Source organism: Pristis pectinata, chromosome 14, assembly GCF_009764475.1.
Source record: "Pristis pectinata isolate sPriPec2 chromosome 14, sPriPec2.1.pri, whole genome shotgun sequence".
Taxonomy (NCBI): domain Eukaryota; kingdom Metazoa; phylum Chordata; class Chondrichthyes; order Rhinopristiformes; family Pristidae; genus Pristis; species Pristis pectinata.
Window position 1 is genome coordinate 44965698 of NC_067418.1, and position 25434 is coordinate 44991131.

At 38.4% G+C, this 25434-nt stretch overlaps 1 protein-coding gene across 9 annotated transcripts in view; it reads right to left on the reverse strand.

Moving 5' to 3' along the window:
* The window catches only part of phf21aa (PHD finger protein 21Aa), a 222629-nt gene that overhangs the window by 23758 nt on the left and 173437 nt on the right, over positions 1–25434 (reverse strand). For 5 of the 9 annotated variants that reach the window (XM_052029723.1, XM_052029729.1, XM_052029722.1 and 2 more), the window contains 8 exons: positions 19157–19411; positions 16451–16540; positions 14780–15067; positions 9812–9907; positions 7821–7872; positions 4817–4896; positions 3481–3541; positions 118–272 (listed from right to left, as the gene is read on the reverse strand). In XM_052029723.1, coding sequence (XP_051885683.1) covers positions 118–272; positions 3481–3541; positions 4817–4896; positions 7821–7872; positions 9812–9907; positions 14780–15067; positions 16451–16540; positions 19157–19411 — 1077 coding nt within the window. Of the gene's footprint in view, positions 1–117; positions 273–322; positions 346–3480; positions 3542–4816; positions 4897–7820; positions 7873–9811; positions 9908–14779; positions 15068–16450; positions 16541–19156; positions 19412–25434 lie in introns of all 9 variants that reach the window. The other 4 variants (XM_052029730.1, XM_052029728.1, XM_052029726.1 and 1 more) reach the window with 3 other exon arrangements.

A 25434-nucleotide genomic window follows, 5' to 3' on the forward strand; every position in this document is an offset into this window, starting at 1 on the left:
AGGAGGTGGGGAAAACTCAAGTTTTAGTTCAAATGACCGTTATTCCATGATAAAATATTATGTAAACTGTCAAAATTAGTTCTCTGGCTTAGTAACCCTGTGAAATTTGTAACTTACATCTACAGAGCTGGGACTGGATGCAGACTGTGCTGAAGCAGCAAAACTGAGCAAATTCTCTGTTTTTTCGAAATCTGGGGAGGCAGGATGACTCGGAGGGGAGGAAGGTGCCATTGCCCCCAGACCCAACACGTGAGTGTACTTAGGAGGGCGACCTACACACAAGAAAGAAAAACAAAAACACAAAATATATACAAACACATACCTTCAACCACTGATCCTCATTGGCTGCCATTGAGGAAAGAGAAAGGGGGAGCACAGATAGTGTTAATACACAATCATAAGTTGAAAGGTCAAAACAAGGAACATGCAGTAACACACAAATGGCATTTGATTAAAAAATGGAACAAAATGTTAACAAATTTGTCATACTGAATAAATGTTACTTGATTTACTACGTACAGAAATATATCTAGTATGAAACCATTAGTGGTAATATAAGTAACTTTTAAATACTAACTATAATGAATTATAAACATTCAGGATTTTACTGAGCAGAATTCCAAAAACAGTGCTTAAGATTTAAAAGCCAAACAATCAATAAAAAAGTTATAGGTCAACTATCTGAATATCCTCAAAATCAATACTAGGAACTGTTGTTTTAAAGGCTTCACCCAACCATAGGTTGGTAGGTCAGTGTTTACTGTACTACAGCAGCTGTTTCAACTTAAATTTTAATACGAATACGACTCATGAGACTTGACAAATTTAAAGTTACTCTTGATTCAGTTTCTAAAATTAAAAGCCACCCCAAACAGACATTTACAAAAAAATTTCCCCAAAAAATTACATCTAGGAACACAGGTCTTAATAAAAAAACAACACATACTTGATACCACTCAACAATAGTGAACAAAGAGGAATTCATCAGTGTTCAGTCATTTCTAAGCTAGCTCAAGTAAATCATCCTTTCTCAAAAGTACCATTGTACCTCAGAATACTTCTATTTTTATTAGAAGTGACTGGCTAGTCACAAATATTTGGGAACCTAGAAGCTGGATACAAGTGATTTTAAGAAGAGAATTTGATACATTTACTACTTTTTTCCAAGGTGTCATTTATCATTTTTACTTCAGTAACAAACTTTGAAATGGGTGATTGCATTGAAGTTGTATAGAGTTACTGCATTAATGCATCTTTCATTTTTCAAAGAAACTTAATTAAAACGATCACCAATAAACTTCTTCCAGATCAAAATTCAGAAAACTTTCAGCAGCTGTTAGCAAATATATTGTAGGTCTAAAACTTTCCTTCTGCTCAAATTTCATCAGTTCAAAATTGTTGCAGTAAATATTGTGTAGCTGAAGGGAAGGTAATACATCAATAAAAAAAAGTGGCTTTTTACTGACCACTTCTATATAATTAATAAAGTTGATAAAAAGAATAGAGCCACATGATAGCCACATCATACTGAATATAGCTATTCTGCTCAACAAAGGATAGTGCTGGAAAAAATATGTTCTTATGTTCCTGTTCCTTTAATGTTGGAAAAATTGCAGAAGAATGAGTTATCTATGTATTATATTACTTTGTATAATATAATGCCACTTATTTGCTTAGTGGTTAGGAAAGAATGAAGATTAAAAATTGCAGATGTTGGAAATCTGAATTAAGACCAGAAGATGCTGGAAAGATTAGGCAGCATCTGCAGAAAGAGAACCAGAACTGGGGAAGAGAAGAAAAGTAAGTTGCTGAGATGATGGGGAGGGATGCATTGAACAAAGGGAATACCTCCAATAGGGGGAGGGCAGTATTGTCTTGGGGCAAGCTCTTGAGGTCATCTGGTCAATGAGTAAATGGCGGCAATTAAAACAAAAGGATAAAAACTATGAAATGAGGACCATTATGGAGGAAGAATACAAACAAACGGTCGTAAAAAGGTGAAAATGTAGGGCTGTACAATATGCTTAGCAGGTCAGGCTGTGCCAATGAAGAGAGGAAAAACGGAGCCAATATCACTTGTAGACTTACAGCCAAAACGACCAATTCTGATACAGTTGTAGCATTCACTTCCGAAGGCTGCAATGTGCCCTGACGGAAGATGAGGCTGTGTTCCTCAAGCTTACGTTGGGCCTTGTTATAACAGTGCAGGGGGCTATAGACAGATAGATCTGAACGGAAGTGGAATGGAGAATTAAAGTGGCAGACAACAGAGAGCTCTAAGTCACTCCTGCAAAATGAATGCAGGTATTCTACAATATTGTCACCCAATCCACATTTGGTTTCTACAATGTAGAGGAGATCACCATTTGAAAACCTGATTTAGTACACTAGATTGGAAGAAGTGCAATTAAATCATTGCTTCTCTTGGAAAGGCAGTTAGTCTGTATGATAGGAAGGGAAGAGATAAAAGGATAATGCCTGTAATTACCTGGAAAAATGCCATAAGGGGAGTGGTTGGTGGGGATAGAAGAGTGGACCAGAGAGTTGCAAAGAGAATGGTTCCTTCGAGATGCTGAAAGGGGAAGTGGGGGAGAAAATGTTTGGCAGTGAAATCCTGCTGAAGCTGGAAGAAATTGCAAAGGATGATCTGAGAATACAGAGGCTGGTGAGATGAAAAGCTGAGATCAAGGAAACTCTATTTTTGCTCATTCGAGAAGGGGAAGCAATGAGAGAGGTGCAGGAAAAAGATGAGCTATGGTCAAGAGATCTGTCAATTATGGTAGAAAGGAAGCCACTATTATCCTTGAACACTTTTTTGCAATTGTACCAAAAAAAAAGACCATTTTGAAATGTTAAACATTGTTCAGTAATGACAATCATGTGTTAAGCTTTCATCATAGTAATACTTGGAAATCAATCCAGTCAGTGTGTGATATGGAGAAACTATTTGTTGTTTGTATAAATCTAAACATTATCTAGTGGTTACAAGCCTTATGCTCTGTAAACAAATGTTTTGATATTGGAGTTGGAAATGTTTTGTTATCAAAAGGGAAAAGTTCTCAAGTCTTAGGCCTCGTATAGAAACATTTCCAAATGGGACATTAAGTAGAACTCAAGAGTGTCCATATTGATTTCTTCTCTTTGGACAAGTGCCTGCTCTTTTATAATGGTGCTCAAATTCTTGATTTCTTTAAAAATGAAATAGTCGAAGCAGATATTAAAAAAATTCTGCCCTTGATATGTATTGATAATACATAGGTAAGCTAAAGGGAATGCATACTTCTTGAACAAATTATAGTAAACATTCCTTTAGTCAAATGTAAAACCATTTTGTTAATTTTGTTACATTAGGTCTGCTTTCAAAACCAAGGCTTTATTTCTCAAGACTAGCTGTGGCATCCCTGCTACTTATTTATATTAAATGAAAAGCAAAAGTGAATAATGGAACCTCCATATATTCACTTGTTTACACAAAGTTACCTCTTCTCCGTGTCCCAGGCTGCACAGGGCTGTTCAGGTAAGTTACTGCAGATTTTTTGCGCTGTATTACAAAAACAAACACACTTATATACATATAGAACAATGCAAACCTCAGCACGAAAAAAATAATTTATCTTATGGGATGCAGGTTCTTCCTACTAACCCTGACCCCTCTGATTCTATCATCACAAACTCAAACAGGATTTCATATTGCTATCAGAAAATCCAAACATCAGTAATACAGTACTCACTTCCCAAAAGTAACACAAAAAGAACAGAAAATTATTATTTATAATAAATAATTATAATGTTTAATAAACATTTAATAGATGGCAATAAGTCTTCGTCATTTCATCCAGAAATCATCCTTGATATTTATTCCCTTTTAATCCTTTGAGTATTAAACAGGTTTGATTTTTATTATTCTCTACATCCTATATGAGAAAACCTCTATTATTTAAAAAAATCTTTTCTTAATAAGCAGGATTAATGATACCCTGAGTGGAAGTCACGTTAAAAATTAACTAGCTTGCAAGATTAGATTGCAGAGTTGACTATTCTCCGACTGATTATGAAAATATTGAAGTGGCTTCCTGAAAAGAAGCTTATGCCAAATTAATCAACTCTCAAAACAGCTTGAAAATAATTTAGAAAAATATTGAAGGGCATGGGGATAGAAGCAGACTGGGAAGATTTAACCATGCCTATCAGAATGTTTCCTAAATTGCTATTGAAATTGGATAAAGTATCATTGCTTTGCTTGACCAGTTTTAGGAATTAAGGGTATTTTAGTGTTCTTAATAACAATATTTTGGGCAACTTCAATCCACCAACCATAGTACTGGGATGCTGGGGATTGGAATTTCCATGCTTAGACTAATTATTTCTCCTAGCTCAGTGTGGGCTTGGTGATGTTCATCAATAAGGAATTTTTAAGAAAAATTACTACATGAGAAAGCAACATTTTTTTTAATGATTTAGACAGAGTCATAGTATCATACAATATGGAAACAGGCCTTTTGGCCCAACTTGTCCATGCTGACTGTGTTGCCCAGAGAGCTAGTTATATTTGGTTTGGCCCATAGGCCCTTAAACCTATCCTATCTATGTACTTGTCTAGATGGCTGTTAAATGTTGCTAATGTGCCCGCCTCAACCATTACTTCTGGCAGTTGATTCCAAATACACACTACCCTTTGTGTGAAGAAGCTGCCCCTGATGACCCTTTTAAATCTCTCACCTCTGATCTTAAACCTTTGCCCTCTTGTTTTTAGCACCCCTCTCCGGGAAAAAGACTACGTGCTGGATAAAGTACAAGATATTATTTAAATTAGTACCTCTGGTTCAAAGATCGCTCCACTATACACTGGATTTGCGGTTGTTCGTCGTTTCCTTTCTTGCCTCTTGCTTTGGATTTCTGTGTAAAATCAAAAATAGTAGGTTACAGGACAATAAGAATTACTCCAAGATATACCCGCAAGTTAAAGAATTTAATTTTTTTTCTGGACTTCATTCCCTGACTTCCTCAATTTATGCACAAACCTTTTTCAGGCATCTGCTCTAGTGCTTTACAAGATCAGCCATAATCATTGAATGGTGCAGTAGACTTGAGAGACTATAAGGGATATTCTTGCTTCTTTTTCTTATGTTCAAATGAACAGAATATTATCCATGAAGGAAAGTCACTCCACATTGCTTTCAATGGCCCTCTTTAATATGCTTTCAAGTAAATCTAGTAATGTGGAGAAAGCAAGGACAAATCTACATCATAACGAGCTATCCAAAACTTAAATCCCTGCCCTTTGATTTTTCACCAAGAGTACACAATATAAGCCTATCCTCAGCATTCATTCTCAATTTTTCCTTTGCAACAAAACCAACGCAGTCTGGTTTTCCTTTCCGCAGATGGTACCCCAGTAGACCTGGACAATTTCTTCCAGCATTCTCTCTCCAAAACCTGAGGTTTGAAAAATTAAAGCTTTCTTTAAAAAAGAAATCCAAAGGGCTAGTATTTCTACTTTTTTCCCCATACAATTCAGCAAAAAATAAAGGACCAGCGCAAAAGATTGCCAAGTTTTACATGCAAAGGACCTTCAGCACAACTTGTTTCTTTCTTTGATTTTTCCAGAGGTTGAATTAAAAAATCTTACATTAGGAAGCAGCCTTGCCCACAAAACTGGCTACACCCAGAATGAATTAATAATCATTGAAAGTTTCCAATAAATTTACTCACTTGCCTTCCTTCAAGAGGTTCTCAAGACTCTTTTACTTTACTTTTGACCAAGATGTCTTCCTGAACTAGTCCCATTTGCCTGCATTTGGCCCATATCCCTCTAACCCTTTCTTGTCCAAACACCTCTTACACGTTGTAATTGTACCCATCTCTACCACCTCCCCTGCCAGTTTGCTTCATGTATCCACCAACTCTGTGTTACAAACTTGCTTCTCAGTTCCCATTTAAATCTTTCCCCTCTCACCTTAGATCTACGCCCTCTCCTCCCCTGGGAAAAAGGCTGCAACAATCCATCTTATCTATGGCCCTCATAATTTTATAAACCTCTATAAGGTCGTCCCTCAGCCTCCTTCACTCCAGGGAAAACTGTCCCAGTCCATCTAGTCTCTCCTTATAACTCAAGACAATTACATTTTGTGAATAACCTGTTTTCAGTTGTAGTAATCAAGCTGCACGTTACCAAAATCTATTTCTTAAAATTAATTCCACACCCTCACCCCAAAAGTAACATTTTAAAACTGACGGTGATTGCGCTGGTTCATGGCAGATTTTGCAGCAGAACCTAAGAAAAATAAGCTTGAGTGGAAATTAAAGGAATAAGAGATTGCATCTCAAAACTAGCTCAATTTTGAATGCTCTTTTGGCTGTTTGCACCTAAGTTGGCAACTGTATTCCAGTGGTCTGTCCAATTTAACAGGCTTAATTAAACATAAATCAAAATGCCTTGTAAACCAAGCTGACCTTGTTTTATTATTTTATATTGAACACTGCGTTCTTTAAAAGCAACTATCTTCTTGTATGATAGAGTTCATAGATTCACACAGAACGAAAACAGGACCTTCAGCCCCACTGAGTCTACACTGACCACCAAGCACCCACCCACATTAATCCTGCACTAATCACATTTTATTCTCTCCACATTCCCTTCACATTCTACCACTTGTCCACACTTTAGGGGCAACTTACCATTGCCCATAAACCTACCAACCTGCATGTCTTTGAAATGTGGGAGGAAACTTGATCACCTGGAGGAAAGTTACATTGTCACAGGGTGTACATACAAACTCCACATATACAACACTGAAGGTCAGGTTTGAACTCGGGTTGCTGGAGCTGTGAGGCAGCAGCGTAAATATATATGGCATTAATTTAGTTGCATCATGCTGGATTGCCAATTGAGCTGACCCGTTGCTGTGAAAGTTTTTAACTAATTTCAAACTTTATTAATAGAGACATTAAAGCTAAAGGGGTGGAAGGGAATGCAATACTCTGCTTGTGGGCTCAGGGAGAGAGTGAAAAGAGATGCACTGGCATCTGATCTCCAGCTCATCATGCACTTTGTCTTTGACCAAGCAAACAAGCTTAAAACATTGAGCTGCAAATGGCTGATGGCTGGCAGTTCCCTGCAAGACAACTGCTAAAAGTGAGCTCAATTTGGCCAATGATTTCATTTTCTTTAAAACCAAGTTTCACTTTCTTCCCTATCTCTTCTGAAGATGGTTACTCAACATGGCTCTGATTCCACTTTCATCAGATACCTTTTAGCATCTTACCCAAGTAGCAAATCACCTTGACTTATTTTCAGACAGTTTACCTGATCCTGCCCTCACCAAAGATTTACTTTCTACCAGGATAAATATTTTAACAACTAGGAGTAGCCTCTCTGACTGTACTTCACGTACTGCCCTGCTCTCCTAAACCTTTCCCCACCTGGATGTGCTGAATTCAACTACAGCAACCTACATTTATTACAATCCTTGCTATTGTGACTTACACCTGTTACCCAATAATCAGCAGACACTATATCTGGAATCACCTACTTTACCAGAGTTAGGACTCTAACTGCAGTGGTTTAACCCACAAAGTTGCTGTGGAGTTATTTATCTGTAATTAAGCTCATGCCTCCAGATCAATGTTTTTTCCCCCCACACTGAGGTCATTGGGTCCCATAATTAAAGGAAATAGATATAATTCACTACAACCATTTAGTCACTCAAATAAAAGGACATAAGAACAAATTTATTTCTGTTACTTGGAGGCTCAGGAAAATGGTATGTATAGACAGAATTGCAAATATAAGACAGAAAAGCAGCAAAAAACATTCTTACCTTCAAGGTGATCATGTGTAACCAACCCCAGGGAAACCATGAAAGCAACTTTCTGTACAAGACAAAAAACATAATAGTGCCCAATTAAATTAAATAACTACTGAATGTCCATTGCTCAATATCTCTTTACATCTCAGATTTAACTATTTGCTGCAGGCAACTGTTGGATAAAGAACCAGAAAACTTTGAATTATTGAGAGGAAGCCAGCAAAAATGCTCGTGTGCTTGAAATATTTTACCCAATTTTAACAAATAAACTAGCTCACAGTAAAGATCAACACACATTTAAGTTGATCTTCCAATTCTACATTTTCTTTTATTATATGCAGTAACCTAGGGGAAATGAGACTTGCACTGCTTCAATAAGCAAATCATAATAGATCGTAGTATCCAATCAAATCTCATGCTAAAAGTGCTGTCAGTTTTCTTGACTCCACACTACACATTCCACTTGAAGAGAACTACTCCACTACGATGTTTTGCCATTTCACGTATCCATCTTAGAAAATTGAAAGGCATAAGAGGATATTTTAAGATGCACCACAATCAAAAACTTTAACTGTACTTGATGAGCCAATGATTTTGGAAAATTACTCCAAATTAAATCATTTACTTAGCTGTCGATTTTTCTTACATGTTTGTACCAAATCATTATAATCCAATTATTAAGAAGTGATAAAATTACACACAGTGGTATCATTGCAGTTTGTGGGAACTTTGTTTCCAGATTATCTGCCACATTTCCATACATTACAAATGTACACTTCAGAGGTATTTTATTGACTCTAAAGCAATTGGTATGTCCCAAGGTTGTGCCAGATCCCACAGAATAGGTTCTCTTTCTAATTACTGAGAATGATCAAAGTAACCATTAAAAAATTCAGGATCATCTGTCACTTTGCGTTGACAGCACAACAGAAATTTGCAAAAAGAGTACCGATTACATGCTCTGCAACACCAGATACAAGGAGCACAAGGAGCTGGAGGAGGATGGGAATCATCATGGCGGCTTGCAACCTGAACCCAATGTACCATAAATAGTTAAAATTCAAGCTTCCCAATGTAAATAGCCTGAAGTACTGTATCTAATTCCAAGGAGCCTATATAAAAAAAAAATTTTGCTTCTGGGTAACTCTTGCCTTCTTTATTGCATTAACTCTTATTTAGCCTCATGAAGCTAATTTCTGAAAGGAGACTTCATTTCTATGGGCCCAATGAGTCTGTACCAACTCACAGAGGAATTCCATTCCTCCTCTAATTTTTCCTGTAATCTATTCTCCACACACTCTCATCCACCTTCACCAGGGGCAATTTACAGCAGCCAAACCTATTGGGATGCGGGAGGAAATTGCAGCTGCTTGAGGAAACCTATGCAGGCACAGGGAGAGCATGCAAACTCCACACAGACAGCATGGCAAGTCAGGATTCAACCCAGGTGGTTCGAGTTGTGAGGCAGCAGCTCTACAAGATGTGCCACAGCATTCTTAAGAATGATAGCATCATTTAATGAACAGTGAAAAGTCCTTTATAGACTGTCAGCTCCCAACTTTCTAACTTATAATGCAATCCTACCTCATCAAATTCTACCAGTTAGGATCTCTACGTAAAGTATTTATGTGATCAGACCACATTATCATCTAGTGCCTGAGATGTGTCAGTCACTGAATCACATTGTACAATGGACTGATTGTCAGTTGAAGGAACTATTAAATAGCTCTTGTCTTTCCCCATTTCTTGAAAGATTTATCTTTCAAAATATATTTTGTCAAACTTAGTGCTGAATCTGTTTCCACCACCTTTTTAAGTAACACAAACCAGCACTGGAACCTCCACACCTAGAATGCAAGTTCCATACTTAATAATACCAAACAATTAACAACAATTTTAAATATACTAAAGGAATTAGTTAAATATACTCATTTTGATGTTGATATTTAAAAGTAAAGTCTAATGACTAGTATTTGCTTCCATCAAGCATCACGTTACAATACCTCTGGGTTCTCCTCCTTCTTGGGTTTAGGTGGAACTGGAGAAGTAGGACTGGCATCATTCTGCCTTTCTTCCCATTCAACCTGAAGTTTAATGGTCTACCATGACACAGAAAAATAAGAGTGAGCAACTGATTAAATTCCAAAAGTATTGATATGAAAAATGAACGTATTGTTAAACTTCAGTTCACGCTAAATGAATCTTAATTAAAATACACTAAATCAATAAGCCAAAATTAAGTTCCAAGAGGGATACCATGATGAAGAGTAAAAACAGCCCTTGCACTACCAGCCAATATTGTTTCCCAAGCCATTAAGGTATATAGCAATTCTGGATGATCATCTTGCCACTGGTATCAGGTACTTGGGTTGTGTTTTTAAGGAAACAATATATTTAAGACAAATTGAATGATTTATTCGTAGGATTCCTACAGAAATGGTGAATTCTCATTTCACTTGTTATAGCTGCAAGGCTCATTTTTCAGAAAATTTAAAACTGTAAAACATTCACAAATACAATGCAAACCTGACATACCACATCTTGCTATATAAAAATGAAAAAGGAGTTCCAAAATTAGGTAAATGTTAGTCCCACATATAATGCGGGCAGTTTGTGAAATTGGTGTTACTGTTGCGCCCCGACACCTATGTTATATCAAGGTTGTCCTGCACCTTAAAAATTTTGAAATTTAATGTTGATAAGGAGAGACAATAGTTTTCCAGAAATTAAGCCAAAAAAATGACAACTTGCATTAAGAGAACCTGATCTTCAGTGACTTTTCCTGATAAATCAACCAGGATTCAAGTCTATTAAGGATGGAGGTTGAGAAACAAATTAGTTTGTAAAATCACCATAGCACAGAATAGTGTTTGATAGTTTATTTCTAACAAAAAAATGATCAATGATGCTGCAATTACACTTAATTAGCAGGATATAATCTATATTCTAACCATAGTGAGTTATAATTAGTGTAGTTATTGTCAGTTGTGGAAACTATTACAAAAATAGGTGAATTATCCAGGGCTGTTTTTCACTTTTAAGATACAGATTCTTTGATGTTTGAGTCTTGGGATGAGGGGTTGTACAAATGAATTGAGGGTGAGGATTAACCTATAAACACTGCAAGTTTGGAAGAATAAAAGACAATCCTATTGAGATATACAAGATGCTGAATGGGATTGACATAGAGTAGATATCAAGAGAATGTTCCCTCCAGCTAGAGATCATCTCATCTGTGGGCACAATCCCAGAATTCTCTACCTCAGAGGATGTTCAGTATTAAGTGTATTCAAGAGTGAAATCAATATTTTTAGATACCCAGGGGATATGGGATTTTGAAGACACGAGGTACAGGATAGGCTTTGATTTTATTTAATGACAGATCAGACCCAAGGACCTGTAAAACATAATCCAGCTTCTGTTTCTTATGGAGTAGTTTGCTTCTGATCTGAAGGTCTGATTGAACCTGACTAAACACTGCATTATTTTCATGAAAAGCATTCTTTTCTAAATTCAACTTTTTCTTTATATGATGCTTAGTTCAAGCTGTCACATACAGCAATGTTCTCAAGCAGCTCATCACTACACAGGAGGTTTCCTGGCATTCTTAGTATTAATTTATACTTTTACAAAGCAGAGGTAATCTTACTGAAACTTAGAATCATAGACAGATACAGCAGGGAAGCAGATCCTTTGGCCCACCGAGCCTGTTCCAACCATCAGCCACACATTTACACCAATCCCATTTTATTTCCCAACATTCCCATCAACTACCCCCAGATTCTACCACCCATACACACACAAGGTGGAATTTACAGCAGCCAGTTAACCTACTGACCCACGTGTCTTTGGGATGAGGGAGGAAACCCACATATTCACAGGGAGAACGTACAGACTCCACATAGACAGCACTGGAGGCCAGGATCGAACCAGGATTGCTGGAGATGTGAGGCAGTAACTCCACTAGCTGTGCCTCTGTGTCGCCCTTATAACATTCTGAGGGTGATTGGCAGGGTGGAATGCTCCTAGTGGTGTTTTCTAGACCTAGAGGGCACCCATTTGGATGAAAATAAGAGGTAATTTCTTTTCTCACAGGGTCATGAGAATTATCTACCCCATAGGATTCAAGGTGAAGACTGCCAGATACAGTGGCATGCAAAAGTTTGGGCACCCCTGGTCAAAATTTCTGTTACTGTGAATAGCTAAGCAAGTAAGGGATGACCTGATTTCCAAAAGACATAAAGTTAAAGATGATACATTTCTTTAATATTTTAAGATTACTTTTTTATTTCCATCTTTTACAGTTTCAAAATAACAAAAAAAAGGAAAAGAGCCCGAAGCAAAAGTTTGGGCAACCTGCATGGTCAGTACTTAGTAACACCCCCTTTGGCAAGTATCACAGCTTGTAAACGCTTTCTAGCGCCAGCTAAGAGTCTTTCAATTCTTGTTTGGGGGATTTTTGCCCATTCTTCCTTGCAAAAGGCTTCTAGTTCTGTGAGATTCTTGGGCCGTCTTGCATGCACTGCTCTTTTGAGGTCTATCCACAGATTTTCGATGATTTTTAGGTTGAGGGACTGTGAGGGCCATGGCAAAATCTTCAGCTTGTGCCTCTTGAGGTAGTCCATTGTGGATTTTGAGGTGTGTTTAGAATAGTTATCCTGTTGTAGAAGCCATCTCCTTTCCATCTTCGGCTTTTTTACAGATGACGTGATGTTTGCTTCCAGAATTTGCTGGTATTTAATTGAATTCATTGTTCCCTCTACCAGTGAAATGTTCCCCGTGCTTAACAGTTGGAGCGGTGTTCTTTTCATGAAATTCTGCACCCTTTTTTCTCCAAACTTTTCTGCATCCTCACCACAAAATTCAGCGTCAGAAGTTTGCAAAAGAACATCTAAACAAGCCTGATGCATTTTGGAAACAAGTCCTGTGGACTAATGAAGTTATAATAGAACTTTGTGGCCGTAATGAGCAAAGGTATGTTTGGAGAAAAAAGGATGCAGAATTTCATGAAAAGAACACCGTTCCAACTGTTAAGCATGGGGGTGGATCAATCATGCTTTGGGCTTGTGTTGCAGTCAGTGGCACGGGGAACATTTCACTAGTAGAGGGAACAATGAATTCAAATACCAGCAAATTCTGGAAGCAAACATCACGTCATCTGTAAAAAAGCCGAAGATGGAAAGGAGATGGCTTCTACAACAGGATAACTATTCTAAACACACCTCAAAATCCACAATGGACTGCCTCAAGAGGCACAAGCTGAAGATTTTGCCATGGCCCTCACAGTCCCTCAACCTAAAAATCATCGAAAATCTGTGGATAGACCTCAAAAGAGCTGTGCATGCAAGACGGCCCAAGAATCTCACAGAACTAGAAGCCTTTTGCAAGGAAGAATGGGCAAAAATCCCCCAAACAAGAATTGAAAGACTCTTAGCTGGTGCTAGAAAGCGTTTACAAGCTGTATTACTTGCCAAAGGGGGTGTTACTAAGTACTGACCATACAGGGTGCCCAAACTTTTGCTTCGGGCCCTTTTCCTTTTTTGTTACTTTGAAACTAAAAGATGGAAATAAAAAAGTAATCTTGCTTAAAATATTAAAGAAATGTGTCATCTTTAACTTTATGCCTTTTGGAAATCAGGTCATCTTTTACTCGCTTAGCTATTCACAGTAATAGAAATTTTGACCAGGGGTGCCCAAACTTTTGCATGCCACTGTACTTGGACTTTAAGGGAGCCAAGGGAGACAGCATAAAAGTGCTGTTTAGGCCAAAATTGGAACAGTCATGATCTTACTGAATGAAGGAGCAGGCTTAAGAGCCATTTGGCTTACTCCAGCTCATGTTCCTTATGTTCCTATATAACATTTATCATCAGAAATACTTAGTTTTTTTGTTTTACAGCTAACATTGCTGGAACTCCAAATAGTGGTGAGGAAAAAAAAAGGTGCATAGGTCCAGTTTGGTTGCGAATTTTCTTTTATGCTGTACCCACTGTGCAGCAAGCACAGTGTTTTGAATCCTTGGTTCCCAAAGGATTAGTCACCAAGTACATAAGCAAAAAATGCCTTATCTACAGGCTTACAGCGAAATCCCAATTCTCTTTCCCATATATGCAGGTTAACAAACAGCAACTTTAGAGGTCTAGAAGATTACGATCTCATTTTAGATGGGAGATGTTATGAAGTGGGAAGGAGCAAGTAAAAATAAAAAAAAGCACTGCATTGTAAATAATAGGTAGATAATGGACCACTTAAATTTAATAAACCTATTAGATCACGGTGACAGATGAATAAGATCTGATACCTCGCTCCCAAATGGGCCATGAGACTACCTCCTGGAGATAACCCACATTTCTGTAAAAACACATTCATTGACTAAGTCCCTTATTATCCCACAAGACACAACGTAGAAAGAATCACTCTGAACAAGTTTTTAAAAATTGCAGTCCATTGAATTTCTAAAATTTGAATGTTTTTATCATGAGATCAGTCCACACATTTATCCATTGATTTACCACATTAAAAATCAACACAACTCTTTTACTGCTGGGCAAAGTGCAGTCAGCAGCATAAATCTAGCCTGATGTCTACACACTGCATTTCTGCAGTGTGTATAATGGTCTGAACCAAGTATCTTTTGTATTGGTTATTTATATACAAAGAGTGCTTTTCATTTACCAGACCGGTATGCACCGGAAAACTAGTTTTCAATGATCTTGACATTGCCAAAGTGGTATTTTTTAAAAACTTTTTAAACATGGGAGATTGAAACAAAAATCATTTGGCTGGCCAAAATTCCTAGCTGTCAGAATTAATTTTTTCCATTGTCTTTTTTTTTACTAATTTCAAGTATCACAGTTTAAACAACATGTTTAGCCTTGAACAGAAAGATCAAAAATGAACAGGTGATTTTATCACAGCTATCAGTCTGCCCCTGCTTCAGCACATCAAAACCACAAAAAAAACATTAATACCTTGTTGTCCAGATTAGTTTTGCTGAGTTTCAGCTGTTGGGGACTAGCCACCTTAGGACCAGAAGTGGCTATGACAATGCCCGTTAACTGCGCAGTCGGTAGCGTCTTGGTGACGGCAGCAGGTTGTCCATTCACAATTCTGGTCTGATGTATGGAATTTGCAGCTGATGGCTGAGTGGTGGGTGTGAATTTTGTCAGCATCACTGGTCGCTGGATAAGTTGCGAAGTAGTAAACACAGGTGCAGGTGCAATCGGAATGCTATTTGGCATCACTGGCTTCGGACGAACCTGAGAAATCATCAAAATCTTAACATATTACATCATAAATAGGCTCCTGCTGCAAAATCTTACCCCGCCCCCCCACTCCCCCCAAAGAACAAAGCAATGACCTGCCTATAAAGCTCAATACTCTTCCATGCCTTGCTAAATGGTAACTCTTCAGGGGTGATGCAATTCAAAGTGTCAGCAGGCTATTTAAACCTCAGGTCCAGTAACACAGTTAAGGCATATCTTGGTATACTTCTGACAATCACAAATTCAACACATTTTATGGGATCATGACCAAAGAAAAGGTCAATGATTTTTCCCCTTCTCACAGCCAAGTTGGAGTGAATTGTAGCACTCTTACAGTGATCCCAGATAAATTCTGCTCGCTTAGTTAGGGCTGTGAGATGAGTCAAAAAGTATTTAGTTTACATAGCTCAGATTGGCCCAGTGTAATGCATTTACTAACTGACCTTGTGAAGCTAAATAGTTCTGCCTCAAAGAATTGTTGAAGAAGTGTACTGTTAAATTCACATTCAATTGAAAAATTGAAAGCAACTCATCCAGGCTTCCAAGCTATTAAATATAGTGGAAAAATATCTTTTTATTTGTGGAATTTCCCCCCAATATAGTCTTCATTATCAACAGAGCACCAAACAAATATTAATAACTATTATTGGTATGTTAGTTTTTAATTTCCCACTGCCTTCACTTATACCTTGCCACTTCCTGAAGGGGCAGACTCATATAAATTATGATTTCACGTCTGCCAGAAGCCTCACCCATGGGAGGTTTCTGAGCCCCTGTGAAGATCAGGACATTTGCCCATCGCTGTTGAGCACAACCATATCTTTGTCCAGCATTCATGGCCTATGTACACATACCAGCAGGCTTCAGGGAACAAGAATCAGGAATGGGAACCCAAATTAACTTTTCTTCTTTTTTCTTGGCATAAAACTGTACATTTTATAAATGCCAACTGCATTATAAGTCCTTAATAAAAAGTTGATGGGATAAAAATGGTATGTAATTCCAGAATGAAACCCACATACCAGGATGTAGGAGGACCAACATGACTTCTTTGGTACTCACTAATTCTCGAAAGTGTCTTTAGTTATTCCTTTGCAATCTTTTCATTTTGATGTATTAAAAGACTGCCCGACACAAGAAAAGAGGGATTTGTGCTGGCAGCCACATACAGTTCTTATTTCCACATTTCAAACTCTCTCAAGATGATTCATTACTTGGAATAGTTTTTGGCAGAAATCGCACAGAGAACAGAGACATGAAACATCTTAACTGATGCAGTACAAGACTATGAAGGGCTGTGTCTCTTTAACATTTCAGACCAATTTTGTACTCTCGTCGTGTTTTGATTACAAAGCAACAATTATCATTTGTATTTACCTGTGGTAAAAGGGTTGGGCGTTGTGTCACCCTGGGTGGAGGAATGAACTGAGGAACCTTGATTGGTGGGGAGTTTGTAGTCTGTACCTGCTGGTTTGGACAGAATTATTTACTACTTGCAGAAAAAATGCTCACATTAAGAATTAAATACTAAATTCATTTTAGCTGGTTATGCTCACATTTATAACCAAGACTTGAGAAAATTAACATTATTTTCAAAATATTTATAGAAAGATGGGAAACTTTACACAAAAATGGCTTCTACAATAATAGAGATGAAATGTACAGTAAAGACCAGCAAAATACAGAAATGGAGACAGTTGCACATGTCAATAAATACAAATCTAGTCCTCAGAGTCAAAGCCCCTAGTTAGAGGTAGAAACATTCAACTTGGACTGGCATTTAAATACAGGACTGATGCTACATAGTCAGAGGTGCTATTTTTAACATGATCTTTAAACAGGGATCTATTTGGCCTCTCAGGTGGGTGTATATTGCAAAGGGATCTTGTTCAAAAGGTAACAAGGGAGTTCTTTCTCCTTCCTGATCAATACTTATCCCTCAATTAACACATCAGTAAATTACACGGGCATTATTACACTATTGTTTGCTGAGAGAAAATTGGCTGTTGCATTTCATACACAACATACAACTACACTTATTGATTATAAAGCACTGAAAGACATATGATTGTCAGGTGCACTACATAAATGGAAATTCTTTCATTCATAATAAAACCATTAACGTAGTGAAAGGCATGAAACAGTAGTAAGGCACCAGATGCAATACTGTGTCCAATTCTGTAAACCACACCTTAGGATGGAATTTCAAGGTTTGGAGAGGGCATAGAAGAGATTTACTACAATGGTTACTTCTTGAAGGACTACAGTTAAGTGGATTGACTAGAGAAACTAAGATTATTTTCCTTAAAGCAGAGCAGCCCAAGAACAAATTTGATAGATATGTTTAAGAATTTAAGATGCAGTTAAAGTCTTGAGTCAACAACTAGATGTCATATATTTAAGGAGATCGACAGAGAGCCAAAAATAATAAGGAGAACGATCTTTTAACTGGAAGTTGGGGCTTGGAGCTTATCTGTCTGATGAGGCAGTAGGAACAGCGAAGACAAACAAAAGTAAATTGGATAATTACTCAAAGAAAAATGTTCAGGGATTTGGGAAGAGCAGAAAAATGTAACTAATTGGATGGGCCTTCTCAACAGCCTTGCTGTTGAGCTGGGCCAAACGGTCTCCACTGCGGTAGCTTAGTCTATAATAATCAAGCTTCATTGTCCACCAAAGACTGAAATTAATATTATAGCTAGGAAGTGATTCACTGCAACAGTTGAAACTTACATTTTCTTTTCATCATTTAACAATTTCTCTTAACAGCAAGTTCTTATATTCTCAGTTGTTTGTCTGGATATCTAGGCACGCCTTTAAAATTTCCACCTTTCTTTTGTTCCTCAAAGTTCAGCTTCTATGTGTAGCATTTCAATTCTGCTACTAAACATGAGACACTTAAAACATAATGAAGGAATAAATGTTTACCCTGGGAATTCTGGCCTGGCCTGGCCTGCAGTGCTCATATTCCATGAATAGAAAAAAATGTGTTCCAATTATTCGTCATTATAAATGAGCATGGAGGCAGAGATAAATATTTAAATTCAAAGCAAACAGCTAAGAGGTATCAAAAATAAAACTACTCTGCAGCAATAACAGCAATACTAGCTTACATACAGGCAAAAACAAGTTTCAACAGAAACTGGATGGAATTGTCGTAAAAGTTAAATAAATTAAAAATAATCTAAAACTGCTGTAAAATGGAAGTAAATGTTTTAGGAATGTAACTGAAACCTAAAGGATAATAATACACCCATGTTCATTATAAATTTAACATTCACACCATTTGAGTTTAAACCATAACTCACTGTTTAAACATCTTTCTCTCATGTGACAGATATTCCACTGCCGTATTTGATTTTTCTCCCTGTTCTCTTGATGTAAAATACAGGACTTCAGTATTGGCTTCAGATGGTTAGGGAGTCTCCATGTTGTAATGCATAAAAGTATATGGGACAGAGCAAATAGATCAACAGCTTTTTATATGCCATTTTTTATATTGGTTCAGCTATTCAAATTCTGCTTGATTTGATTAATGGATATCATTTAGTAGTTGAAATATTTACTGCACAGTAATTTTGCTTCTCCCCAAAAGCAAAGGCAAGGACAGACATAGTGGTAGAAAAAAGATAAATTGTGCAGCCACTGTTGGAAAACTAATTTTTTTGTCTGTCTGATCTGTATTTGAAAGCAATCCTAACTGATGCAAGAGAAGTCTGTATCAGTTAGGATTGCTGATTTGTAATGTTTTAGCAGTCACAATTCATAGATTCAAAGCACAAGACTACTGGTCAGGCTCCAAGATTGATGGACAACAAGTGAAATCTGGGAAGTCTGAATTATCACTGCTATTTGTGGCGTGGGGGTGAGGAGCAGGGATTTGGGTTGGGTGACGGATCATTATTATCCATCTGACCCATACCATCGGTACTTAGTCTGAAGTGCAGGAAGAATACCATTATTGAAAGATGGTCCCTCATTTGAATGTATTTATAATGAACTCACAAAACAATGAAAGATTTGTGGGATATGAATTGCAACAAAGACCTTTTTTAACATAAAGTACTCCCAAGTTTTTCTTACCAACTGTACAGTTGATTTTGGCATTATTCGCACAGCGTCGGACCCCAGAGTTGTCAATTTGTTGGTAATCTGTAGGTTGATGGGTGTGTTTTGAGAGTCTGCATTAACCACTGATTTCTGAGGGTTGCTTAGAGCTGTTACCATGGCAATGGTGGGTCTTGGTGAAACGACTGAGGCAGGCATAGTATGTGTTGTTTTCAGAAGAGTAAGTGGAATCTGCTTTGTGGTAACGACTGAAGGTTCACTTATTGCCTTCTGGGAATTTAAAAGAAAAGTAAACAAATTGTCATTAGCCTTTTGAATAATGAAACAAACAACAGATATGGATGCAAATATTTCTGTCAAAATATTCACAATGAAGTTTTAAAACAATATTTCTATTTTGAAGAAATAGAAAAAAAGATGCACTGTAAAGATTAGTGTGACAATGCAACAAAAAGGAGGTCAAAGAACATAAGAAGCATTTATGACTTAACTATGGATTTGCTTCAGTTTCTATTGCAAGCATTCAATACCCCAAGAAATGTTCAGGAAGTCAGACAGCATCTGTGGTAAGAAAACAAGTTACATTTCAGATCAATGATCTTTCAGCTACAAATTCTGCTGAAAAATCACCAACCCATACATTTTTTTTTGTTTAAAAAAAAGTCTAACCTGGCACAAAATCTGAGACCAGAATTCCCAGGGTAAATATTAGGATTTTCCAGCAAGCTCCACTGATGGGGCATGTACACAGCCACAAAATCACCAATGAATTTAGCAAGCATTTGTGCAAGAGCCTCAAACTTGCTACAACTTACAAGGGAAACTGCTAGCATTTTTAGCATGTTCTGGCTATATCCCAAATTATTCAAGTATATTAACATAAAAGTTCTCAAGTTCTTTTGAATTGCTTTCTTCAGTGAATATAAAAGTAACTGCTAATATATTCAGCCCATACTTCCAGAAGGACCGTTAGTTGCTTTAACGTCTAATTACAATAACCTGGAGAAAAGAAAGATCAACTGAAACATGGCTATTGGGATTCAGACAGTCAAAAGATCTGCAGTTCAAGTTTGCTGTTGAAATATCTGTACTAACTGACAGAAGGAAAAGAAAAATGAATGCCGATGCAATGTATCTTACACAAGCTAATCACCTCTATACTAAAAATCACCACAACAAAGAAATTAGATCCACAGCACGTACATGATTTCCCTTGGAAGAGTTTCACGCATCACTACTCGCTAACCAGAATGATCACACAAATGTGTTTCAAGGAGATCCTAGATTTTCTTTCTAATCCTTAAACTATTTAGCAGTTGAAATAAATAAAATCAGGACTGTGACTGAGGCTGGCCTATAAATTCATATCTAAGCACATTTTTTCTTAGTGTTCTGCACATGAAAATCAGTTATTTTCAGATAGAAAAAAATTGCAATTATTGCTGGGTCAAATCGCACAATGCTGGTTGTGAATGGCTCTGCCTCATGCGTGCATGGAATGTCATGCCTGTGCAATTGGTTCTGAAGTGCGCCTGTCATCGGGCAATCTTAGACCCACATTTTAATAGCACAGCTCCGTGAACAGGGACCAGCCAGGGCTGGGAATCCAACTCAAATGGGTTCCAAATGTACTCAAATGTATCTACTGTTTTTTGCACTATTTGAACTTGCAAAATTTTCTTGTCTGTGTTTATTATATGTCCTCTGTTGTGTGAGTCTAGGGGAAATGATATTTCGTTCCTCCGTGTGTTTTTTATAGCATATGGGTGAATGACAATAAAGTATAACTTGACTTGACTTCAACTTACATTGGGTCACAGAGGGATACAGCATAAAACAGGCCCTTCGACCTGCCAAGTCCGCGTCAAGTGTCAACCACACATTTACACTCATCCTACCTTAATCCAACCACCCCCCTCCAATTTTTTTTATTCTCCCTGCATTCTCATCAACTCCTCCCAGATTTTAACACTACACTACACACTAGGGGCAATTTGCAGTGGCTAATTAATCTATCAACCTGCACATGTTTGTGATGTGGGACAAAACCCATGCAGTTACAAGGAGAACGTGCAAACTCCACGCAGACAGCACCAAAGATCAGGATTAAACTGGGTCTCCGGCACTGTGAGGCAGCGGCTCTATTAGCCGCGCCAATGCGCTGCCCACGGTGCCTACATCCTCTTTATCAGGACCTGGAGCCAATCCACCAATCTCACTCACGAGCTCAGCAAATGCCACTCGACTCTGCCCCTCCACACCTCATACCATCACCTCCCAATCATCTGATCACTTTGACAAAACCCCAACCTTTGACCCAATCTCTAAGTCAAGGCCCGACCCAATCCCTAAGTCAAGGCCCGACCCAATCCCTGTCCCCTCTTCCATGCAGTTTCACAGACCTGGCCCCAAGCCCAGACTTGAGACTTTCCTTTCTGTGAACAGCAAAAGTAAAATATGAAAGGACCTACTGGTAACACCCGATGCCCTACGTATTCAAAATGGCATTGAAGTATACAAACCGTTAGATCAGCTGCTGGAAATAAGGTGGCCCAACACGAGCTAATGAAACATACAGGATGGTGCCCAGGATGTCAACAAATACTACAGTCTGTTGAAGATTTGGCTCTTTAAAAATCTCCAAAGATTATATTAAGAATAGCTTCAATTTAGCCCTCCATTGAAGGATCTATAAACTTCTTTTCCCTGGCATTGAAGAACAATTTGATCTTGTAATAGCTGTGAAAATAACAGAAATACTGCAAAGCTTTTAAAAGCTTGCTGAACAATAACTGAAAAGTATGGATCAGTGCGATTTGCTGAATAATTAAATTAAGCATGCAATAAGGATGCACGCTAATACCCCTTTGCTATTCCCTGAAGTCTGCAATCTGCAGTATGATACTTCATGCAAACTTAAGTTACTGCAATTTTAAAATTGAGTCACACAAGGTAAACTGTCCATGTTCAATAACAAAAACTGAAAATGCTGGAAATTTTCAGCAGATCAGACCACATGTGTAGGAAGGGAAACAGAGTCAACATTTCAGATCAGATTGTCTCTGTTAGGGAAAAACTGGGGCGACCATGGGGATAAACTGTAAACAGGATTATCTGGTCAATGAGTGATTGGGAGCAGTTTGAGGATGAGAACATAGACAAAAGAACTGAGACAAAAGGACATGGGAGCTGTGAAATGAAGAGCTGGAGGGCATACCTAGCTGCTCAGGCTGAGCATTTCCTCTACTCCCAAAGAGTAAATAAAGAGGGAAGGAAATAAAACCAAGCTGAGCTAATGAAACTAGAGAAACAAAGGACTACCGATACTGGAATCTAGATGAAAAAACAAGATGCTGGAGGAATTCAGCAGGCCAGATAGCATCTGTGGAGAAAGGCAGATGGTCAATGTTTCGGGTCAGGACCCGTCTTCAGGACTGAAGATAGGAAAAGGGGAAGCCCAATATATCATAAGGAAAAGCAGAGTAGTGATAGGTGGACAGAAGAGGGGAGGCTAGGTGGGCACAAGGTGGTGATAAGTAGATACAGGTAAGAGATAGTGATAGGCAGATACAAGGAAAGAGGAGAGAGCAGATCCATCAGGGTATGGGTCAAAGGTATGGAGGCAGATGCCCCATGGGGGAGGGGAGGAGAGGGAAAAAATAGATGAGGAGAAAAAGAAGAGAGATAGGCTAGGAAAAGGAAGAAAAGAATGGGCATGGTGGGGGGGGGAGGGTTGGGTTCCATAAAGTGGGAGAATTCGATGATCACATCATTACAGAAAATGAGGTGCTGTTCCTCCAGTTTGTGTTTGGGCTTCTCCTGGCAGTAGAGAAGGCCAAGGACTGACATATCAATGATGGAGTGGGAGGGGGAGTTAAAGTGACTGGCAACAGGGAGACGCAGATCGCGGTTACAGACGGAGCGCAGGTGTTCTGCGAAACGGTCACCTAGTCTGCGTTTGGTCTCGCCAATGTAGAGGCGGCCACAATTGGAGCACCAAATGCAGTAGATGATATTAGGGGAGGTGCAGGTAAATCTCTGTCTCACCTGAAAGGACTACATGGGTCCCTGGATGGAGGTGGTGTAGGGGCAGGTGTTGCAGTTATGGCGGGGCAGTGGAAAGTCCCCACGGTAAGAGTGAGATGGGTGGGGAGGGACACGTGAACTAGGGAGTCGTGGAGAGAAAGCGGTCCCTGCGAAAGGCAGAAAGGGGTGGGGAGGGGAAGATATGCTTAGTGGTGGGGTCCTGTTGGAGATGGCAGAGTGGTGGAGAACGGTGTGTTGGATACATAGGCTAGTGGGATGAAATGTGAGGACAAGGACCGTATCCCTATTGTGTCTGGGAGGGGTGGGGGTGAGAGCAGAAGTGCGGGAAATGGCAGAGATGTGGGTGCAAGCTCTCTCGACCACAGCAGGGGGGAAGCCACGCTTAGTAAAGAAGTTGGACATCTCAGATGTCCTGGAGTAGAAAGCCTCATCATGGGAGCAGAATCACCCCTATATACTGGGCCTCCCCTTTTCCTCTCTTTAGTCCTGAAGAAGGGTCTTAAACCAAAACGTTGACTGTCTGCTTTTCTCCGCGGATGCTGCCTGGCCTGTTGAGTTCCTCCAGCATCTTCTTGTTTTTTCAAGCTGAGCTAATATTAAAGGTGGATATGATTTTCACTGTCTACGCTGCATATTTCTTTCTTTCACAAGGCACATTACATTGTCATAGAGTTATACAACATGGAAACAGGCCCAATTTAGACCATTCGGCCCATGGGCCATATGCACATGCCAAATAAATCTCTTTCCACCCTTCTTCAATGAATTCCAATAGCATATCTATTTTTCTCCCCCTCAATAGGTTTACCTAGTTTTCCTTAAACGTATCTTTGCAAATTGCCTCAACTACTCCTTCTTGTAGCTTATTTCTGTTCCAGTTGCTCTTCTGTTATATATGATACATGACAGAGAAACATGTGATAGGGACCAACAAGTCTATGACGGTCTATCTCAAAAGAATCCTAGTCTATCATCCTTTCCTGGTATGTACTGTATGTCTTCACACTTCCAGTCTCATCCTTGTAAAGTTTCCTCTGCATCTATTTAATTTTTAATAGGAAGGCTACCAGAGCTGTATGCAGTACTCATAGCGAGTTAAATCCAAGCTTCAGTTTAGACTCAGCATGAACCTTCTTGTTTTGCTATTGCATCCCTCCAGAAATAAATCCTAGTGCTTGATTTGACCTTTTTTTTAAAGAAAAGGCCTTGCTAAACTGTGACAGAGCTTTTAAATGATGGTTTATTTGTACTTCAAGATCTTTTTGCTCCTCTACCCTAACCAGACTTACACTTTCCAAACAATAAGTGACCTCTATTCTCCCCACCCCGCATTTAACTGTGCTGAAATTTAGTCACCAATTATTTGCCTATTTTGCAAGTATAATATTGCTCAAAAGTTTGTTCAGTCCTCTTCAGTACTGACAATTCTCCCAATCTGGTATCATCCACAAATTTAGAAAGTTGTTGATTCCAGTATCAAATCTATTAATGTAAATTGTAATAGCACTGGTCCCAGCACTAATCCTTGTGAACTCCATTGCCTACCTTCTTCCACCATGAATAGCTACCCTTTCCTCCAACTATCTACTTTCTGTACTAAAGCTAGATCGCAATCTAATTAATTTCCATGAAATGTCAATCCCTCCAAAACATGTAAAATATGCAAAACTGAGGTACATACATGGAAATACACAGTCAACACATAAAACATTCAAATTGGATACAACTAAATACAATACTATTGTACCTTCTTGGACATTGCTAGTGTCACTCGAGAATACAGTTAAGGATATCTTAACTCCTTCTATTGATGTTAAAAACACTGGTCCCACATTGATTGCCAATTTTCCCCACCCTCTACTATAAGCCAAATTTTCTATCCCATGTCCTAACTGAAAAAAAAATGATCACCTTCTAAGGTAAGTGGGTACCAACCATGTAATATCTGGCAGTAACAAGTTACTTACTAGTAATTCAGAGAAGGGGCAAACTTTTCCATGATGTATTTGACCAATTTTTCTGAAAATTTACTCATTGATGAAACAATATAGTCCATGGCTTTTCATCATCATGAGTGGAAGGGGCATGGAACATATGCAGAATAGGTAAATTTATTATGTTCTTAGGAAAATGAAGATGTTTCAGACTAATGAGGTCAACCAATTAAGACAGACACATGCCATACTGCAGACTAAAATCTTTCCCCAACTCTTCAGCACCTGCCGATATTTCTCTGTTTGAATGTG